Source organism: Perissodus microlepis, chromosome 7, assembly GCF_051167445.1.
Source record: "Perissodus microlepis isolate ML-2025 ecotype Zambia chromosome 7, ASM5116744v1, whole genome shotgun sequence".
Lineage (NCBI taxonomy): Eukaryota > Metazoa > Chordata > Actinopteri > Cichliformes > Cichlidae > Perissodus > Perissodus microlepis.
Window position 1 is genome coordinate 40,551,342 of NC_140467.1, and position 20,434 is coordinate 40,571,775.

The 20,434-nt window shown below is 40.9% G+C and overlaps 2 protein-coding genes across 3 annotated transcripts; both read left to right on the forward strand.

Moving 5' to 3' along the window:
- The first annotated feature begins 643 nt into the window (after window positions 1-643).
- On the forward strand, window positions 644-5,024 carry ccdc74a (coiled-coil domain containing 74A). Of its 2 annotated transcripts, none has more exons than XM_084932587.1 (7): window positions 644-1,062; window positions 1,716-1,763; window positions 1,864-1,978; window positions 2,922-3,120; window positions 3,223-3,323; window positions 3,422-3,481; window positions 3,688-5,024. In XM_084932587.1, the coding sequence occupies exons 1-7, from the start codon at window positions 771-773 to the stop codon at window positions 3,812-3,814; spliced, it is 942 nt and encodes a 313-aa protein (XP_084788713.1). In that variant the 5' UTR covers window positions 644-770; the 3' UTR covers window positions 3,815-5,024. The 2 variants fall into 2 exon arrangements, with proteins under 2 accessions (XP_084788713.1, XP_084788714.1); XM_084932588.1 differs by having other exon boundaries at window positions 2,925-3,120.
- A 3,676-nt stretch (window positions 5,025-8,700) lies between these two features.
- On the forward strand, window positions 8,701-17,967 carry crkl (CRK like proto-oncogene, adaptor protein). The gene is made up of 3 exons (XM_084935044.1): window positions 8,701-10,024; window positions 10,406-10,877; window positions 15,596-17,967. The coding sequence occupies exons 1-3, from the start codon at window positions 9,714-9,716 to the stop codon at window positions 15,728-15,730; spliced, it is 918 nt and encodes a 305-aa protein (XP_084791170.1). The 5' UTR covers window positions 8,701-9,713; the 3' UTR covers window positions 15,731-17,967.
- The last annotated feature ends 2,467 nt before the right edge of the window (window positions 17,968-20,434 follow it).

Sequence of the window (20,434 nt, forward strand, 5' to 3'; positions counted from 1 at the left end):
ATAGTTGAACAAAGTTTCAATGCAACTCAGTTATATTTATAAATAAAAATAGCAAACAATACAGTGAGTTTTGACATATGTAAATATACAATATAAAATGGTAAGGCAAAGAAAATCGGCAAGTACACATGCTAATCACAAAAATATCAGTCTAATCTTTTAGGTAGATTTTTAAGTAAAGACAACTAAACAGCGAATTTTAAATGTTTTTAAACTTCCGGTTGGACGTAAGAGCTGCCTTGGCCAAGCGTTGTAGCCAAGGAGACGGAGCTTCTATTTTTTTTAAAAAAAACAACAACTTTATTTATAGCAAGGACCGATATTATCATAAGCTGCCTAAATACATTTAAAGTACAAGAAAACCGAAAACAAATCATTGGGGGATACATAATAGCAAAACACCATTTTTTAAGTTAAAGATAATAAATACAGTTTTAAAAACAGTCTTGAATATTATGTAGGACTTCTACATTTATTTTGAGCAAAAACAAATTGAAACTAGTTAAAATACATATTAGAAGAGGAAATAAGATAAAAGAAAGGATGCGCAGCTGGCCTGAAAGATTGACGTCAGGGCTGAAAAAGAAAAAAAAAGGAATCTTGGTTGTCACGGCAACGTTGTGTATGAACGAGCGCGTGCCAAATGAGCGTGAAAATAGTTATAAGTAGGAGTACCTATAACTAACTTGTCTTCACTGGAAAACAATGGGAAGGGTGAAACAGCGAGCTATTTCAGTCAAAGAAGGCCTGCAGTACTAAAGCCGAGAGCGATGTCAAGTCATAACCTGCCACCGGTGCGCCATTTGCCACACTGGACCAGAGTAGGGCGGCTAGAGAAGCCTTGCTCGCTACGACGCTTACCGGCTAACCCTGAACAGCGGCTCCCGCTACCTGTTATCAAGCCAGCGGGCAGAGCAGCGGCAGAGACGTCCTGTCAGAGCGGCAGCACGGACCTCCGGGTTGCTTCACTGCAAAGAAACGTCCAGTTCCTACAAGAACAGCACAAGGAAACACTGAAGAAGCTCCACGCAGAGATAGAGAACCTCAGACGGGAGAATAAAGGTGAAGAAACAGTGCATTCATAACTCTTGTATGTGTAAGTTAATTATTTGTAAAAGCATACAAGTCAGTGACAGCAGTCCTGCCATAGGTCTTTTTAAAAGAGTAAAAGCAGAATGCTTTGTGGAATGAATGAAGTACGCAAAAGTAAGTTTTCACATGCCTTTAATTAATGCTCTAATTTGGCCTTTCTGAGATTTTTTAATAGTGGATGGTTAGACAGATAGAGCACTCAATTATTCCCAGTGGGGAATTTTGAAGGGTTGTGGCTTTCAAGAAACCACCCTATTTCATGGCTCAAAAAGTCAAATAATTATCTAAAGAATTCACAGAGGTGACGTCTGTGACTCCTGTCTCCTGATAAGGTGCCGGCAAGACAAGGTCAGGCTAGGTATGGTGGACGCATGGCAACTCCAGGGTTTAGTTTTAATGATTTCTCAGTGGGAGGTGGGCAGATATCCGGTGTCACTTTGCAGAGCGAGCCGCATGCTGTTCCATATAACAACATGTCACCACCCACCAGGAGACTCCCTGGTCATCTGTCATTGCATCCTTGCTGCAGCAAGGCCTGTTTTGACACATGGGTTGCTTACTGGTTGTTTAAGCCCACCTGCAGTGTACAGTACATTAAAGTTATGTTGTTATGGATGTTGCAGAGTTGAAGTATAAGCTGATAATGGAGCCTCCTAAGTCAAGTAGAAAAGGTAACATGTTTAAGCACATGTAATGACTTATTAGGTTTTCATTTAGGTGAATTTCAATGTGCCACCTAAACTTAATGTCTGATCCTTCTTCTTCTACGAGTTGCACACAGTCGACAAAACTGTAGACCACCCACTCAGGGCAGTCAAGCCCATACTGGACTGTACGTGGAGGAGCCACTGCAGGACACGAGACTCTTGCAGGACCAGGCTCTCAGGTGAGTGGTGGGCCTTTTTCAGCTACTTATCTAGCTCAGTATTTACAAAGTGTGGTTATATTTCATAAATGATCTTAGCTTCCCCCCCCCTTTTTTTTTCAAAGCTATGCACACAAGAACTGATGGATAAATTAGATTCAGATGCAGTAATATGGATATGATGGCACAACAGCCATTCATTAATAACTTACTAAGCAGATACTCAGATAAGCTCAGATAACAGCCTACTGTAAGGCAACCATCAAAAGCAGGAGAACACTAATTCAAGCTCTGTGTTTTAATCACTTTACAGAAAAACAAGATGTCAGCTGTCTCATATTAGGTAGTGATGTAGGTACACAAGTATTATGGTGCATGTTAAATTAACACTATAAAACAGCATGAGGATATGAACGTGAAGCATGTAAAGAAGCAAAAGCCAGTATGTAATTAGTTATTTGTTGGTCTGGTCTGCAGTCTGAGCCCTTTGATTTCTGGAATATGTGCCTTTTTACATGTCTATAAACTTCTTGACCTGTTAGTACCAGGTTGGATCCCCTTTTCCCTTCAAAATTGCTTCGATTCTCAGTGGTATAGATTCAACAAGATGCTGAAAACATTTCTCAGAGATTTTTGGTCTATATGGACATAAAAGCATCCATGATGTGAATCTCTGTTCCACCACATCCCAATAGTGCTCAATTGGCTTTTGATCTGGTGACTGTGGAGGCCATTTGAGTACAGGAATCCACTGTCAGGTTCAAGAAAGCAGTTTCAAATGATCTGAGCTTTGAGACATCATGAATTATCCTGCTGGAAGCAAAGTGGGCCAGTGAATTGAACCTAGTCCCCTGTCTGTGAGGGGGGTGGGGGTGGGGGGAGTTAACAACCAGGTATTCTCAACCTAAACTGCCTTATACATGTTATACATCGCCCTCAATGACATTATCTCATTGACTTGCAGTAGCATTGGAGCAAGCACTGAAATTCTGGATTCAGCCAGGCAGGACCATGGCACGGAGGCCAATGGGCGCCTCATCACTTCACTGCAGCCTCTCCGAATTCACAGCAGTTCCTCCCAGCCCCCACGGGCCCCCACACTACAGGAGTGTGAGGTCATCATCCGACAGCTATATAATGCTAACAGCTTACAGTCTCAGGAGGTAAGTGCCTGAAGGGCAATGCTTAGCTATTCAGTGTTTTAGTAGCTCAGTTTGTTGTGGCTTTTAAAATAGTTACTTAAAGTACAACCCTGTGTCATCTAGATCGTGCGTGTGAAAGCACTGCTCAGAGACATCGTTTCAAACAAGAAAATCACCCCAGAAAACTACATCATGGCTAAGGCCTACCTTTCAGATGGAACTCGGTGAAGTGGCATTATCATTTTCATCATCAGCGACATACAAAAGCCTTCAAAGCAGCAAAATTATGATAACAGTTTCTATTTTTCTTTGTGTGTTTCAGCGGGTCTTTAGAAGAAAACAAATTACCAAAACTTGGCCTTCAGTCATTCCCAGAAAAACAGTATGTAATTTTGTCTGATTTTGTATTCTGTCACAGTGCACAAAACAGATTCCTCAAAGCCCTGTTGTGCTAATTTTCACAAAACTTGGTTGCATAATAGCCCAGAGCTGCCTTTTGCAAGAGAGATCGAGGTTTCTGAGTCAAAAAGAAAAAAAAAAGCCAAGCATGTTAGTCACCCCGAGTTAAATCCACATATCCTTTCCCAGGTGTGGAACATCTCAGTCTGGGGTTGTCTTCCCTGCCCTCAAACAGAGCCTTGGCTACAACATTGCAGATAGACAGAAGAGGTCCCGTGCTGTGCAGAGAGACCGTTTGAGAAGGGCTGTTCAGTGACAGGAACACAAATACCAGAGCATATTTCCGTGGTATATAATGAAATAAAGCATTTCTGATTGATGATGTTTTATGATGTCATAAAGTTGAGCAGGATAGAGTGGTCGCAGCAGGAATTGCACAACACTTAGTCAATGATGGCCCAGTTGGATTACCTCTTCCAGTAAGCCTTGCCAGTGTGAAGCAGCATGCCGTACGGAAGCGCCTCCCTTAAGTGGAATGCAACCATCATTAACACACCTGTGTGCTTCCTGTCATGGCATGTCAAAATGTCTGCTGTTCGGGAAAAAAAAACCCTATACAGACACGTCACGTTTATTGACAATTATTGCTCATAATGATGTGTAATATGGACAGATAACACAAATAATGCTCTATAAGGCCTGGATTTTTTTTAGTTTTTCTACATAGCAGAAGGACTGATTTCAGCTTTTCACTGGGAATATTTTTTTTTTCAACCATTGAGTTTCAGGACATTTGTGGCTTGTTGTCACTTCACAAAAAAGCAAGCATAAAAGCACACTTTGTTTTTCATAAAGCCACTTTTTTTGTCATTCAGTGTGCTAAGGAGCAGTTTAATGATTTTTACTGGCCAAGCATTAGTATTTAATCATTTACACTTTGAGTTTAAGCATAAGGACGAAAGGGTATAAATGTTCTCTGCACAAGACAGTGCTGTTCTTTTAAATTTTTCCCTTTCCGCCTGACTCTTCGGGATATTGTTCCTTTTAGTGGACTAGTCGTGTGGAGAGTTATTTGCATGCTGAGTGTCGTATTTGAGATATAATGACACAAAATAGGCAACAGGTGATCCTGCCTTAAATAAATGTCCTATTGTTATGTTAGCACTGGTTTCTAAGGTCATACACCACTGCAAACACTGGATTTGTCAGTTTAAGAGAAGTGAAATGTCACTTAGGTTTTGATCGCTGAAGATTTGCCAAAGTGCGCAGTTTACGGCGATAATTAGATATATTAAGAAATGTATTTAAAGCTTTGATTTCTTTGTTTATGTGGAGCATTACTTGTGTTTAATTAAGCCCAACTGCGGTCCTCTTTACATGGTTTATGAGTCATTTTCTGCTTCACAGGCTGCGATCCCTTTATTCCTTCTCTCTAGAAGAACCCTCACAGGCTCCTTTAGTTGCTGATTCATGCATAACATCTATATTGGACGTGTATTTATAGTATAAACACTGCATAAAGTTGAAACAGAATAAAATAAACAAGCCGTGGTGTGCCTTTTTATTGAACCTGCTTGTCATATGAACGCTGCACTGAAAACAAGGAAGTTAAAATAACCAAAAGGAGAATTGGCCACCCAACAGGCCTGGCTACAGCAACGTTGTCAGTTCTGCTAAATTAGGCCGTGGTCTTGTATTAACTCTTCACTAACTGAATGAAAAAATAATTAGTGAGAACAAAAAAGTTTAGAAAGTTAAGGTAAGACTATGAGCATGCAGTTGTCACAGGTAATGCTATGTGATATTGTAAGAAACAAGAGAAAAGTGTGGTTTCTTAAAGTTTTAGAAATGCTATGAGGAAGTGGCTTGTTTAAAAACATGTGAACCAAAGCAACAACAAACTGAAACATGAGGAAGTAATGAAGTGGGTGAAAATTCTTTATCTGAAGCCTTTATTGTGAACCTGGTGTACCTGTAGAAATCTAGAAGTATTTAAAGATATCTATGGATATCTATCTATCTGTCCATTTAGTAGCATGTAAACAGGTTTCCCTTTACACCTTTACAGAAACCTGACTGGATATTCTAGGAAACCAGGCTGAGAGGTGAAAGGTGACTCATGCCATGGAGGCTGTAACAGTGAGTCGCTCATCTATATAAACCCTTACACTGGTCTAAAAATGCACTGACACTTTAACAGCAGCATCTTGTGCCATAATTACCAGTGTACTGCTTGTCTGTTGTCAGTCTTCACATCAAAGCATGCTCAACTTTGAATTGAATGCCGGTGACAACGATCAGGAACGTGATAGGATGTTAAAATAAAATATAGGAGAGGCTAAGTATTTCAGAAGTGAAGGCTGGGAGGGGGTTCGCCACACTTCCAGAGACTGCATGGATAGAGGATACAGAGATTTTATAATATATGGTAAAAACTTAAGAGGATCTTGTTCCTGTATGTCTGTATGTGTGACCCTGGGCAGGATTTGTCAAGGTAAACTCTGTGTTTGTGTTCTGGCACATGAGAGCAAGGTTGCAACTGTGCTCAGGAGCTTTAGTATCTATAATTTGTTCGAAATTAAAATAAAATAAAAAGCTTTTTTTAAGCAAGATTTACAGTCTCAGAGAAACTGACCTTTCCGCCACAGGTCTAATCCTGCATCATGTAATCATCCTCTTCAAAACTTGATTTAAATTATAATTAACTGCAGTTTGCATCACTACACTGGAATTCCTGTAACTTTCTCACAGGATACATAGTTAGTTACAAGCAGAAGATGGTTTGTAAAATGTGTAAGTTTCTTATGAAGTCTTAAGTGTTAGTGGTGTGAATGAATTGGGGGGAAGGGGCATTTATTTGCAGACTAATGGCTTACACACAATCTGACTCCCTGAAATGAAACTGTGGCGATGCTCTCTGCAGTGTCTTAGGTTGCGTCTTCTGCAGCCGAAAAATGAGCTGGGTGGAGGGGGGGCCTCTCGAGCCATAATTACTTTTCTTTTTGTTTCACCTGCGCAAAGAACAAGATCACAGGTTTTGTTCACTAGTTCCTTGTGCAGCAACTCATCAACCACCGATTAGGTCAAGGGTGGTTGTGTCATCTGTGCATTTAATCTTCAGACTGCAGGGCATCGAGACTGAGCTAAAAGAAGCAGCCATTGAAGGTTACTGTGTTGATGTGAGTTTAACAGAGGTCAAACGTTTTATAAGCTATTGCAAAACCAGTTACAGATGGGTTTTTGGGTTGAAGAACCAGCTTTTCTAGGCTTTTCTGCATGTGTGCTGACCTGAAGTTATCCATTTTAGTATGGTGGGTTTTTGTAGCAGCTGGTACTTCAAAAGAGCACTTGAAGGACTGTGGAACTGCTGTTAGGTAGTCAAAATGTCACGTTTCATTACATTTGGACCTGTAGTATCGCTTAACCTTAACCTGCCACACAGACAGACAACAGAATCTATTGATAATGGGATGATGGCAGACATTGCATTTTGCGTACATCCACTAGATGGTGATGTTTGTGAAGAAACCTTCAGTGTGCATCTACATATAAGGTTAGACAGCAGGTCAGATAAAGGTACTGTATGTCTCACCCTGCAAAATCCCACAAAACCCATCACTTAAATGAAAAGTTGCCGTAGTTTTAAAAGCATCAAAGCATGAGGTTGAAGCCAATATGGTTCATGCATATAATATAAGCCTTTTCACCGATAATTCGAAGTAAACTAGTCTGTTTTTGTTTCTCTTTCCAATTAGTTGCAGCACTGCATCTTTGTGGAAATGTGGGAGTTGGCAGGCTTAAGCCATTAAGTCTCGGTGGGTGCAAATCTATTAACATTCAGACAGTGTTTCAGTGATGAGAGCTGTTCTGTGCCAGCTGTAGCCTCATGAGGCACGGCCACTGAAAGCTCAGTCACCACAGGGACAGAGCTACTTCTTTACAGATCCTGCTTTTATCACTGAGCAAAACTTGTTCTGCTTGGCTGAATGGCTTGCCGCACTCTGCTTGTGTTCTCAGATGCATTCTTTCTCTTATATTGCATTCTTCTTTTTCAGAGACACTGCCCCTTGCATTTAAATGCGCGCTCTCTCTGCAGCATATTCTGTTTTGGATTGGGTCATTTTGGGTGAGCTCCAAATCGATTTTTCACAGTTCTTTGCCAGATAATACTTATTATCGAATGAATGAAGGGGAAGTTAAATAACACCAGGAAATGAAAATAGGAAATAAGTACAATTTTATACTGGTGGTATGAATAAGTTGTTGACTGAGCAAATATACTGTACCTATGAGCTGCGGTTATGTGGCTAAAAAAGTATATTAAAAACACACGAGCTGACCACTGACTTAAAGGCACAGAACACAAAAAGATCCGAGACAATCATTAAACACAGTACTAACATAAGAACACGTTGTTCGGCAGACATCTAACTTTTTTTTATTCAGAATTATAGCTTATTCTATCTGTGAATCATTTTATAGAGTAATGTTTCTATTTCTAGAAAAAAAGCTCAATCATGATGCTTCTCTTCACACACCTACATAACTACCTGTCAAAAGCACATATATTGGCACTTTCTACTCCACAGTACTTCAAAGCTGCAATAGATCGCAAAAAATATGCTCCAGTGTTGTACGGTAAAAGTAGTAGTTAAATTAGCCTAGATTTAACAGAACCAGCTATGACTGTGAAACACTGCCTACACATATTTCCAATTAAGAATCAACTAATGACAGTGTGGGCATTTAAACTGAAATAACACCTCGCTCTCATACACATTTAGTATGTTACAGCAGCCTTTAACATCAGTGTTGCCTACTTAAGACCTGACTGCTTAGCCTCTGCTGGATTGGTTTAGCATTTATTTGAGGTTTAGCCATACTAAGCTGTGTTATTGTATTTTTGAGTCACACGCTGATTCCCTTTGAAGTTTTGAAAAGCAAACATCCAATTAAATGACTACGTCAAAGCAGGAACACTGAGTAAAAAAACACACTTGTATCTCGACCTGCTCCACATTGCTATTTGCGCTATATTCCCGAGACGATGGAACAGCAGAAGAATCTATCAGCAGAACGCTTCACTGAGAAATGACTGACACCTACTCTCGCGGAGCTAGGGGCTGTCCGTGGCTTCGCCAACCGCCCACCTCCTTCCTTCACTCCCCCCCTCCCCTCTCTCTCGCTCCTGCCGTCAGTGACGCGCTGATAGAAAGCGGGACCTGCCCTCCGGTCGCCATTTTTCGACCTCAGTACTTCTGGTAGCCTGTGCTAGTGGGGACGAGCGGAAATAAGGGAAAGTATAAAATAAAGCAATCGTTAAGCCGAGATCCCTCGTGAGCGGTCGGGGATGCACGCGACAGCTCCCGTAAACGGTCGTGGCTCCTGAGATGCACGCGCAAGAGACGAGCCGCTGCCCTGAAATCATTTTTTTGTGTGAAGACGTGTTGCGAGCCGCCATTTTTCTGCTGTGTTGCCTCAAAAGTCTGCTCCGACTCGAGAAAGGGGATTCGAAAACGCGTTTCCATGAAGTGTGTATCGCCGTGAGCTCCGCGGGATTTCGGCTGATAGTTTCGTGACCTGCCGGGGACCTTTGTGCACAGATGAGGGATTATCAGATGTAAGAAAAAGGAAGAAGAAGGGGGGAAAGTGAGGCCACATTTTCCGCTCTTAGAACTGACACTGACTGGGGGAGATACATTTATTAGAAGAGAAGATTTGGTGTTTTCTCGGAAGGCGGAACGAAAAGGGGAAGCTTCATTGATCGTTTGTTGCTCTGGCCCTCCGTCAATGGTAGCCTGTTGTAAGTTTGCTCGTTTTTCTTCTGTTATTTGGCCCCCTTTTAACAACTGCTCGGCCGCAGCCTGGACTGCTGAACACAGGGACAACAGTATGCTCCAGAGTTGGATCAAGTCACTGGCAGCCTGCATCTGAAAGGAGAAAAAAAGAAAACAAAGACGCCAAGTTGTTTTTGTTTTTCTTAAACAGATTTTTTTCGGTGCCTGAGGCGTTTTGTGAAGAAATCACTCGGAAACTCCTTCCAGAGCGACGAGTGCCCTGCCCTGAGTCTTCCAAATCCTACAGTTTGCTGTGATTGGCCAATTGGAACCACGCATACAGCTTTTAACTTATTGCCTAGCCAATCCTGTAGTATTTTCCTTTCTATTATTATTAATATTAATTTGTAAGCCACATTAACTTATTTTTGAACAGAAATGTCAACTGCTCGATTTGATTCCTCTGATCGGTCCGCCTGGTATTTTGGACCCGTGTCACGACAGGAGGCACAGAATAGGTTACAAGGACAGAGACATGGCATGTTTCTTGTTCGAGACTCGTCGACCTGCCCCGGCGACTACGTACTGTCGGTGTCGGAAAACTCCAAAGTGTCTCACTATATCATCAACTCTTTGCCCAGCAAGAGGTTCAAAATAGGGGATCAAGAGTTCGACCACCTCCCAGCTCTCCTGGAGTTCTACAAAATCCATTACTTGGACACGACCACGCTGATAGAGCCAGCCCCCAGGTAGGGAGGTCACCCACCACGCCTCCTCTAGCACTTTACCATACTATTTTTTTATCAGAACTAACCCAGTTTCACTTGGTTATGTCATAAAATCAGCACTATTACCACACATCTAGTTTGCTTGCTTGTTTGTTTGGGTTTTTTTTTTCTTTTAAGTGTTGGTACCACTGGAAAAATAAACCTCACTGAGGATTTGTGTGGTTTTACAGCCAAACCTGATACCACATTTTGGTAATTGAGGAGTTAGGTAATCATGTTTGTAAAGGATTTTATTCAACAAATAATGCAGTTTTGTTGTATTCTAGGCTTCACAGTGATAACTTTTAAGGATAACAAATTAACATTTACTTAATTTCCTCATTATTTTTCGTTTTTGCTAAGGTATTCAAGTACGCCGAGTCCTCCTGTCCAGCCCATGGTTGGAGCAGAGGAGAATCTGGAGTATGTGCGGACTCTGTACGACTTCACCGGCAGCGATGCTGAGGACCTTCCCTTCAAGAAGGGGGAGATCCTTATCATCCTGGAAAGACCGGAGGAGCAGTGGTGGAGCGCCAAGAATAAAGATGGACGTGTTGGGATGATCCCTGTGCCCTACGTAGAGAAAGTGGTACGACCTTCACCCCACCCTGGCCAACCTTCTCATGGATCGCGAAACTCCAACAGCTATGGGATCCCTGAGCCCTCCAATGCTCTTGCTCATGCCTATGCCCAACCCCAGACGCCTTCTCCAATGCCCAACGCACCTGGAGCAGTTATCGCTCCGCTACCGTCCATGCAGAACGGCCCTGTCATGGCGAAAGCCATCCAGAAACGAGTGCCCTGTGCCTACGACAAGACTGCTCTTGCTCTAGAGGTATTGTATTTATTTGATCGTACCTGTTTTATTTCTTTGTTTTTGTTTTTTGTGTTTTTTCTAGGCGATCAATGTGATTTCATCATGTTTTAATGCACTGCTCATTTTTATAAAGGATGGATATTGTAATTAAATCATTAGCTTTTCTAAAATCTGTTTAGCTGGACCTTTGATCTGTAACGCAACATCATGCAGTAAATTAATATGCCAGGTAAGGGCCTGGAGTACAACACGCTATAAGCTTCTTTGCCTAAAGCAGCAGTATCCCATCTTCAGTCATTTCTTAATTATTTTTCCATTTGTGCCCAAATAAATCAAAAATGTCTGTGTGCAGCTTAGACATTTCTACATAAATTAGAGTTTATCACCTCAGTCAAGTTAAAACACTGAAAAAACTTGTGTAGAAGTCACAGAAGCTAAGAGGTTTTATAGAAGACTTTGTTTTTACATTTTCACAACCTGACATCTCTCTAGGAGCTGTCAGGTTACTTAAACATAGACAACAATCGCCAATCTCAAGAGTTAACTCTTATAAAAATTAGGTTGTGTGACCAAAGCTTGGAGAGGCTTCTGTGTAAAACTATCACTTCTTTTTATACTAAAATTGCAAAATTAAGTAGTAGAGGGACCTGGGGAAACACCAGTGCCGCCTTCAGTTACCGCAGTAGTTTTGCTGGTTCAATGTGAGAAAGTGTCTACAGATAAGCTTCGCCTTTTCTCAGTCCTTTTGACATTCTAGCCTCTTGATGTGTGCTCACACTAAAAGACTAATAACCAAACTGTGGTTTTAGCATCTTGCTGCTTGCTCTTATCAGGCCCTTCCTGTTTGTTTGAATATAAAAAGTTATTATTACACCAGGAGACTATCTGCAAGTTCACAACTAGCTCTGGACACTGGCTGCACAAAGATGCTTTGGTTATGGGGTGCTGCTGTTCAGTCAGAATACATGAACCACATCTATTTTGTAGCCTTGGATAGTTAAAAAAACAAAACAAGTTTCTGGCTTTGGATTGGACCAAAAGTCATGCAGATATGAGATGGGTGGTTTGAGAGAGCTTAATATGATTCTTGGAACGATGAATAATAAATGCAAAACAAAAGTTTGCAGATGTAAATGGGAGGGTGGGTGGGGAATCTAGAGAAACTCACCACAGCATTGTGGCTTTTGATCACTTGTCTCTGCGACTGAAGCTTACACTCAGTGCTGTCCATCTATCTGCTAACCTGGAAGCAGCTTTGATGAAAGCATTTCTCAGCAGTGTTGCCTACCTCAGTGGTACGCTGTGGCTAATACAAATCTGCTCTGACTGTGGTGGCTTGTCGAAACATGCAATGCAATGCTCAATATGTGCCTCAGAAATATAGTGGGCCTCCAAAACACTCAGCTCCAGTAGCAGATTGAGCTGTAGTGTAGTTTTTTTTTTTTTTTTTTTTATCTTTTTATTTTTCACCCCAGGGGAAGGATGAGAATGCAAGCTATCTTACAATAGTGCCACTTCTATTCACTCCCATCAGTTTGACAGCAGTTATAGGTGTAAAATAGGGCAGTAGATATGGATACAGAGAAGTACTTCCTCCCTGTGACTCTTTCTTGCACATAAATGAGTGTAAATTGAGCATATCTGAATCCTGCTAAAGGTTAAGCAGTTTTTTTGTGGGGAGGGTTGTTTCGTTGATGTGTTGTTAAGTAATCGACAGCTAATAGCAGTCACCTCAAAAAATGTCCCTAACCTCATTTAGACTCAAACTGCGATGCTGGTTGAGTGCATAAACAAGATGCATCAGCTGGCCAGTGTCTCTGCACCCTTCTGGGCCTGTTGTCGCCCATCTTTTATTAGCACCGAAATGAGATTCCAGCTTCCATTTAATAAATGTTCATGTAACTTACTGTAATAGATAGAAGAGAGGAAGAGACGAGGCCAAGGGACGGCTGTAAAGAAAGACGGGTTGCACCCGAATGAGCAGTCAAGAGTGAGCATGTGAGAACTGAAACTTGAGGCGGGACTGTGTTTGCCGCTTACGTTTTCTCTGTGATCATATGGTATAGCAGTGAAGCAGCAGATGGAGCCATGGTTAGCAAGAGATGAAATATTAAAGTTAAATGTGGCTCTTCTCGGTACATGCATGATTCCCAAAAGTACATCTGAGATGATTATTGATGCAACAGTGCATTTGTTGGTGCCGGCATAGATGCTCGTATAATGCTTGCTGGCTAGTGTCATTAGTTAAGTGAAGAGTACATTTTCTCTGTTTCTAAGAGATTCCCCAAGCTGGTCTGATGGACCTTCAGGTGAACAGCTTTAGATGTTTTGTCCGGAATCGGAATTAACTCGTTTAATTTATATTTATTTATTTTTTAATAAACCACCAGAGTCTGGCAAAAAGCAAACTTTGGCCCCTGAAGGCATTAAAAAATGTTAACATGTGAGAATAAAAATAAACTTGACCTAACATTTTTTTTAAAATGATTATTATTATTAATCAGGGATTGATTTAAATCCGATTGGCATCCATTTTCATTGTTGCTTATTTTGTTTCCATTTCCTGTGACACTGTTTTGATTCTTTTTCCCACCTTGTAATCACCGACCTGTATTCAGGGTGATATGGGTAATACGTTCCCACGGTTCATCCTAGGTTATGCCATTTCATGTTGTCATCGCAGGTTTTAGAAATTGCCACATCTATTTGCATTGGCAAGCTCCACCTAACTCCAAGTATTAGTTTATTTCAACTGGACATAAGTAACAATAAAGCCACAGGAGGTTTCATTCCCCAACTTTAACGTGGAAGTACTGTTAATACCTGATGTTGCACAGTGCTAAATTACAATGGTTGGATTGATTTCCACAGAGAAAAAATAATAATAATGGTAGTTGTTGAAATCTGCATCATAAAGTCTTTGACGTCAGTGCTTCCAGCTTTAGGAACAGAAAGCTCATGGTCAGATACATGTATCACCACTCGGCGCCAGTCTTCCTCAGAGTAAAGTAATGAAACTGTTCCAGATTCAGTGTTGCTGCATTCATTACATTGTCCATGCAACAAATGCAGATTTGTTTCTTGGCACAGTCTTCTCTCTAGTGTGGATAGTGATAGCCCTTGTACCTGCTTAAAGATGGGCAGCACTTGAATGGTTCAGTAGGTTCACTCTGCAGAGTCCTGATTTGAATTCTCTTAACTGAGCTTCATTTAAGGAATCTGCATATTCAACCCTCTAGGTTCTGTGTGTTTACGGTCCTGTGAAGACTTACAAATGTAGACATCCATAAAGTTCTCTGAATGCATATATGGATACAGCTTTAATTACTGCTGGTTAGTTCTCTGGGATACCTTCGCTACTTATGTCTCTCAAAATGTGAATACTGAGGGGGGGCAGCATTCCTTAATCGAAAACCTCCTCCTGGTTATGCATTTCCTTGTTCATTTGCGTAATCTGCGGCCTTGCTTTTTCTATTTTGCAATTCCCGAAGTCACCATTCGCCTGTCAACAAAGCTTTGCTATTCACAGCTGTCGGTGTGTGCCCCCTTTCAGCCTCTGATTGATACACAGTATACGATCACAGACTATTAATGTGCGTCATAACTTTTGAATGAACTGACGCAGCTTAAAAAGCTTTGACTTTTTCGGCTGTACTTTTACAATTACACAACTCCATAACTTCAAGTCATAAAAGGTGATTCCCACAAGAGTGTTTCCTCTCGGTTGGGTCTGTCTTTATTTTTTTTATTTATTTATTTTTAAATCTGGAAGCTCTTGGAATTCCAGATTTGTACACCATCTATTTCAATGTATCCACATTTTCTAAGTCTTTGGTTTTTAAATATACTGTGTAGCATGCTGCAAAAAGCTCGGCCTAAATGGATATGATGCTGTAGAAGTTCAAGACAAAGAAGAGCACCCAGAATTTTAAGTATCTACACTTCACCAGTGTTCATTATAGTTGGTTAATTGAAAAAAGGCATCAAAAACTTTCACTAGCTAAAGCGGTGTTTCCACGGTTATTTTTGGCTTCGAATTTGCCTCCACTGAATGCACAGAATCTTTAATTTTGTGGCGTGACTATTTTAGATCACGAGGTTCAGGATATAGAAGCTGCGACTGGACATACAGGCAGATAAAATCAAGTTATACCTTCAATATGTTATGTTTTTAGGCTTTTTTTTTTCGATTTGAAGCTTCATTCAAATCGAAGCCACACTGGTGTGCCCTCACATCGTATTTTCAGTCGTGGTTTTGATGATGGACTTTTTCCCCCTCCTAATCCTGATAAAGAACATATGGCTTTAACAGATTGGGGTCACGCGCAGTGTCACAAACCATCTGAGCGACAGCTCGGCGCTCTTCTGTCATCTTTTAACCTGCGGTGTAATGTGACAGTGGAGATCTGACAGTCTGGGTTTTATTTTAGAAAGTGTGTATTAATAAATAAGACTGGATGTTCTGTAACCTCAAAGTGTTTATTGTTATAGTTTGGAACAGGCTTTAAAACAAACATCAGCCACTTGTCATAAGGATTTAGTTTTTTTAATTGGGCCTATGACTGACTACTGTAAGACACGGATTGTAGTTTTGTTTTACAAGTTTCTGACTAAAATGTTTAAATGGCACAAAACAACTCCCCAATACTGCATCGTGCAGAATGTCTTGTATGTAATTAGGTTAGACTTTGACACCAGTTCTCCTGTAACTCTGCTTTCTTTCCTCATTTTCTCAGGTTGGTGACATTGTCAAGGTTACGCGGATGAACATCAGCGGTCAGTGGGAGGGAGAGGTGAACGGACGGAGGGGTCTCTTCCCGTTCACCCATGTCAAAATCATAGACCCCCAGAATCCAGAGGAGAGTGACTGACCTAGGCGTTCAGCTGAAGCCTCTCTCCCGTATCGCCGAGTACCCGAATCTGCTGGCTGTCTCCATCTTTTCCTGCCAGTGTCACAGTTATGTGCTTGCCTGCTTGGGGCTGTACCATGATAGCAACCCCCCTCCCCCTTTCCTGTTGTTGTTGCCAGCCATTGCAAGGCTTTCTGACTGTTTACAGCTTTGGACATTAGATCCAAACTAAAACCTGACCCCACTTTCCCAGGTCCCTTTTCCCTTATCTTTGTTCCAGGCTGGGTGGCATTTTTGCATTAGTGTTCTTTTCATTTCCAGATCACTGGGCATCAGACTGTGTGTGTGGGTATGTATGTTTTTGTGTATGTGTGTGTCCACAATGGATAGTTAGCATATAACATCACATCTTTTAAAAAGAAAAAGGAAAAAAAAAGTTCTCTTAATATTTGTTATGTTTGACGTCTTTGGGACTTTCGGAAGTGTTGATGTATGCTTGTTTTGTTGATGTGAGAATATTTGTATGAAATAGGGAAAGAAAGAATTATCCCTATGGACTTGGGAGAGCACTGAGGCAATGAGGAGCTAACCAGCCAGTCATGTTATTTCTCCAAACAATCAAGTCACTGTTGTACCTTAACCATTGCACAAGCACACACTTGTACACATTGGCCATGAGTTATTCAGGTAGACAGATTTTTTTTTGTGTGTGTGTGTGTGTGTGTGTGTTACAGATTAGGAGGAAGTAGAAAGAGATGGGGTGTGTGGAGGATTTGAGTTGGAACATGGCACGGTAGATCTCATTATCCCATCCATTCTACATCCTGACTGGCTGATAGCTTATTTATCTTATGTTACTAAGACATGATACGGCCATGTGACTTCATTATAATTGTTGCTATTTTCTAAATCATTGTCCAATGATTAATTTTATTTTTTTGTTTGGATTTGTTGACATGGATAGTGGGGTAACCTTGCATCTCCACGTTGGCGCCTCTTTACTTGCTTGGAGATCATTGAAGACTAAAAGACGCATTTTAGATTATATGCATTAGGAGTGCCAAGCTTTGAGCAGGGTTTCTAAAGCCAAATAGCAACAGCCCTGGCGAGCACTTTCCACAAGCATCTGACTACAAGGCTAAACATACTAAAAACATAGTGTCCACACAGTGTGGGCATGAGGACTTGAAGCCTTTCCACTGAGATGAAGAACTCAGTGGCGTAGGTCGGGGAAGGAGGAATGTCTGAGCAAGCCAATGAGATCCCATCAATGCCTTTTCAAAGTAAGACAAGTCTTACTTCTAGCGCATGCAATCCCATCTCTGGCCCTTTAGTTTTTATTGTGATGATACTCCTCTCAATGTAGGATTTTTATTAACTTTTTTCAACCAGCTTTATTCCTTGAGTATTTTTGGTCTGCACACCAATTCTTCTTCTCCTTCATGCTGAGTAGTAGAAAGAATCTCATCACACCGTGCCACAGCTGATTCTGTCGAGCCGAGGATTAAACAGATGTGCAAACGGTGCAGAACCCCAGGTCTGTGCTGTAAAAACTGATCAATCCCACCCCTGCCCATCCTACCCCCTCTCTGTCACTTCTTTTAGCGCTTTCTGTTAACAAAAGGAAAAGGAGAAAATCATTGCTCAGCAAACGACTTAGAAATCTTTTAGTTGTATCCCTGTTTTCCTTTTCGGTGAGTTGGTAGTAAGCTATGAAATCAAGTATTTTTGTTAATGAGTGATGTTATTGAAAGTAACCATGGGTGACATTTTAAAAAGGGAAAACGAATAAATGCCTGCTGGTTGCCTCTGTGCATGACCTCTTAGCCAGGGAGATCATATTTTTGTTTTGTTTTTTCCCCCCTCGCCAAATGCTGCTTGATGTCATTAAATTCCTCATTAAATAAAAGTTTCTCGTTTAATTCCACCTGCTGTGTACAGACGCACCGGGTTGGGGTTTTCCTTGTCAAGCTTAATGAAATCTTACTAATTAAGCAATACACTCTGATAATTTCCCTTTGAGATGAACTTTGCTTTTTCCTCATGCTTCTGAGTTATTTTGTAATGGCATTAACAGTATTACTGTGCTCTCTTCACATATTTTAGGAAAGCTTGTCTTTTACTTAAAAAAATTAAAAGATTGTGCCTTTTATTTTCTTATGCCATTTACATGTGTTAATATTTCCCATGGTTAACACCTGTGCTGGTAAAGACCCTTTATGTACATAACAAGTAAATAAAAATGTTTACTTCTTTAAGTTTGCCCTCTGGTTCTCTGTCATCGTGTTAACAGATGGTTGGGTGTGACGCGTGTTGGCTGTGGCTCGACATTAACAGTTGTGTATGTTGAGCGCAGGACAGTTGCTCCTTTTTTTTTTTTTTTTTTTTTTTTTTTTTTGACAGTTCCAGTTTCGATTCTCCCCGTGCCCAGGAGAAAGGAAGCAATTAATGAATTTTAATGAAGTGCTAATAAAAGACAGTCAGCTGACCCGCAGATGGGGGAATGGAAAAGTTTTCAAGGGCAATGTTTCTGGTGGTCATGCTCTGTGTTTGTTCCGCACTTTGCAAACCAGGTACTGAGCGGTATAAATCAGCAGGTCCACCAATATTTATACTTTGTATGTGTTATTATGACTTCTGTAACAAGGTCTCTGCCAACAGTGTTGTGAGAAATGAGTGCCCTGCTGTCTCTGAGATGACCCTTTCTGCTGCTGGGGGACAGTACTGCTGCTGATGCGCTTGGCTAAATGTGCACTAAAATGATTCCTGCCACTGACTAGGACAGGTCAATGGGACTTTAATGATGCTAATAACTTAGCTTGAGCCTACAGACGGTTGCTCGTGTTAGTTTTGTTTATGCAAATCATTACTGCTCTTAACATAGTATCAGGTTTATTTATTTTTTTTATCTGGTGAATTATGAACAAAACCCAGACATTTTGGCACGCTAATATTTAATCCATCGTGGCGCATATTCAGAAAAGTGGATATTGTTGCAGTGACCTATACACAGATACAATAACCAGCTCTCATCTTGCATGGAAAGTCCACACCCTGAAACGAATGCTGATGTCCAAGGGACACCAACGAATGTATGTACGAGTATTGAGTGCTACCCTTGTACACAGACAGCAGCGGTCTTCAAGTTGGTGAAACTTACATGTTGTCCATAAAACACTAGAGGTTGATGCAGTCACAAGTGACCCCATTGAACTGTCCTGTTTGCAGAGTGATGCTTTGTAGCCTTGATTTTTTTTTTTGCATTTTGACCATTGCGTCAAATGACTCGAGGGGGAATATGGATGCAAGCAGCATTGCGCAAACCCATAAACCTGGCACTAGTTTTTACTAAAAGCTGTTATTGGTAGAGAAAATCTGAGGCGTACTCCTGACCAAATTTTAAATGGGGAGGCTTGAGTGGATAAATATTTGCGAATTTTAATTTTGTGTTGTACCTAGTATTGTCAAGTGATCTAGACTTGCTATGACAGAAACCATCAAAAGCAGCATTTCTTTGACACTTCGTGGATATTAATGAAAGCGTACGGGCAAATATGTATCCATATAAGGCAGTTTGAATTTCCACATTGATTCTCTTTGTCCTTTTTCTCTGGATCCCTTGTACCTCATGCGTGGGTTAAGTTGCCATTAAAGCCAATCAATGTATTCCTCTGCACTGTGTAAGGCACAGGCCGCAGCGAGAACGACCATAATGAATCAAACCTGACTGATGCTGACCTCTCTTCGGGGCACAGTGTGCGTTAGTGAGGGTTTAAATAGATGTGCAGCAGGGTCGATAAAGGCCTTCCTACAGTCCATTATGGCCACCGCCCTCAAGCTAGCTGTGATGGCAGTTATTGTGCTGTAGAGCACTTGGCCCACAGAAGTGAACGTACAGTAATTTTTCCGTTTTGAATTAATTCTAATTTGAATTCATCTAAAATAGCTGACCAAATACACAACATTAATCTTCATAAGGTATAGTAATGAATGTGGTTTGTTTGCCCTCTGGACACTCAGCAGAAGCAGTAACTGACTTTATGGCACGTCAACTCTTTCCAAACACCATAAACAAAAAAACCAAAGGGCACAAGCGTTTTTCCCTTTAACCTTGTGGTGTTTTAAACCCCAATCTGATCCTCACATGTGATTAGAATGATGACCACTGATGATTATGAAGTATGACCTGAAACCGGTGACCGAGAAAGTCACTCGGATCTCGTCACTTCCTTGCAAGTGATCCAAAGGTAATTTTTCTTCAGTGCAATCTGAGATTTTTGCAACTACAGGAGCAGAGTCTGCTTTGCAATAACTTATCAGATATGGATGTTATGTACATTTTTGGTGGCAGCATAAATGGTACCAAATCAAAAAAAAGATGAGAATTCAGAAAGATGACCCATTAAACATGAATTAATGGTGTCAGAAATCAGTCACACTTATACAAGTGTATTTCCACCGCTTTAAAAAGTGCATGTTAAAATTCCAGGTTAGTTTCTCAGAAGCTAGAGTTGCCTAACTTAAAATTAAAAGGACTACAAGTTATGTTTGGCAAAAAATGTTCCATAAGTCAAAAACACAATAAGGAGTTTGCCTGGGTTAAATTAAATTAACTCCCAACTAAAAGTAAGTCACAGCTAGCCCTTCAAGTACACACTGCTCCAGTTTTGGTACCATTCAAGTCTCTGTGCAGACCTGTGTGTTTGTTTAAAGGAAGAAGGGAAA

Coding starts and splice junctions, on each gene's coding strand:
- ccdc74a (XM_084932587.1), top strand. CDS start 771: ATGTCAAGTCATAACCTGCCACCGGTGCGCCATTTGCCACACTGGACC. Junction 1,063..1,715: donor CCTCAGACGGGAGAATAAAG/GTGAAGAAACAG, acceptor TGGATGTTGCAG/AGTTGAAGTATAAGCTGATA. Junction 3,324..3,421: donor TACCTTTCAGATGGAACTCG/GTGAAGTGGCAT, acceptor TGTGTGTTTCAG/CGGGTCTTTAGAAGAAAACA.
- crkl (XM_084935044.1), top strand. CDS start 9,714: ATGTCAACTGCTCGATTTGATTCCTCTGATCGGTCCGCCTGGTATTTT. Junction 10,025..10,405: donor CTGATAGAGCCAGCCCCCAG/GTAGGGAGGTCA, acceptor GTTTTTGCTAAG/GTATTCAAGTACGCCGAGTC. Junction 10,878..15,595: donor AGACTGCTCTTGCTCTAGAG/GTATTGTATTTA, acceptor TCATTTTCTCAG/GTTGGTGACATTGTCAAGGT.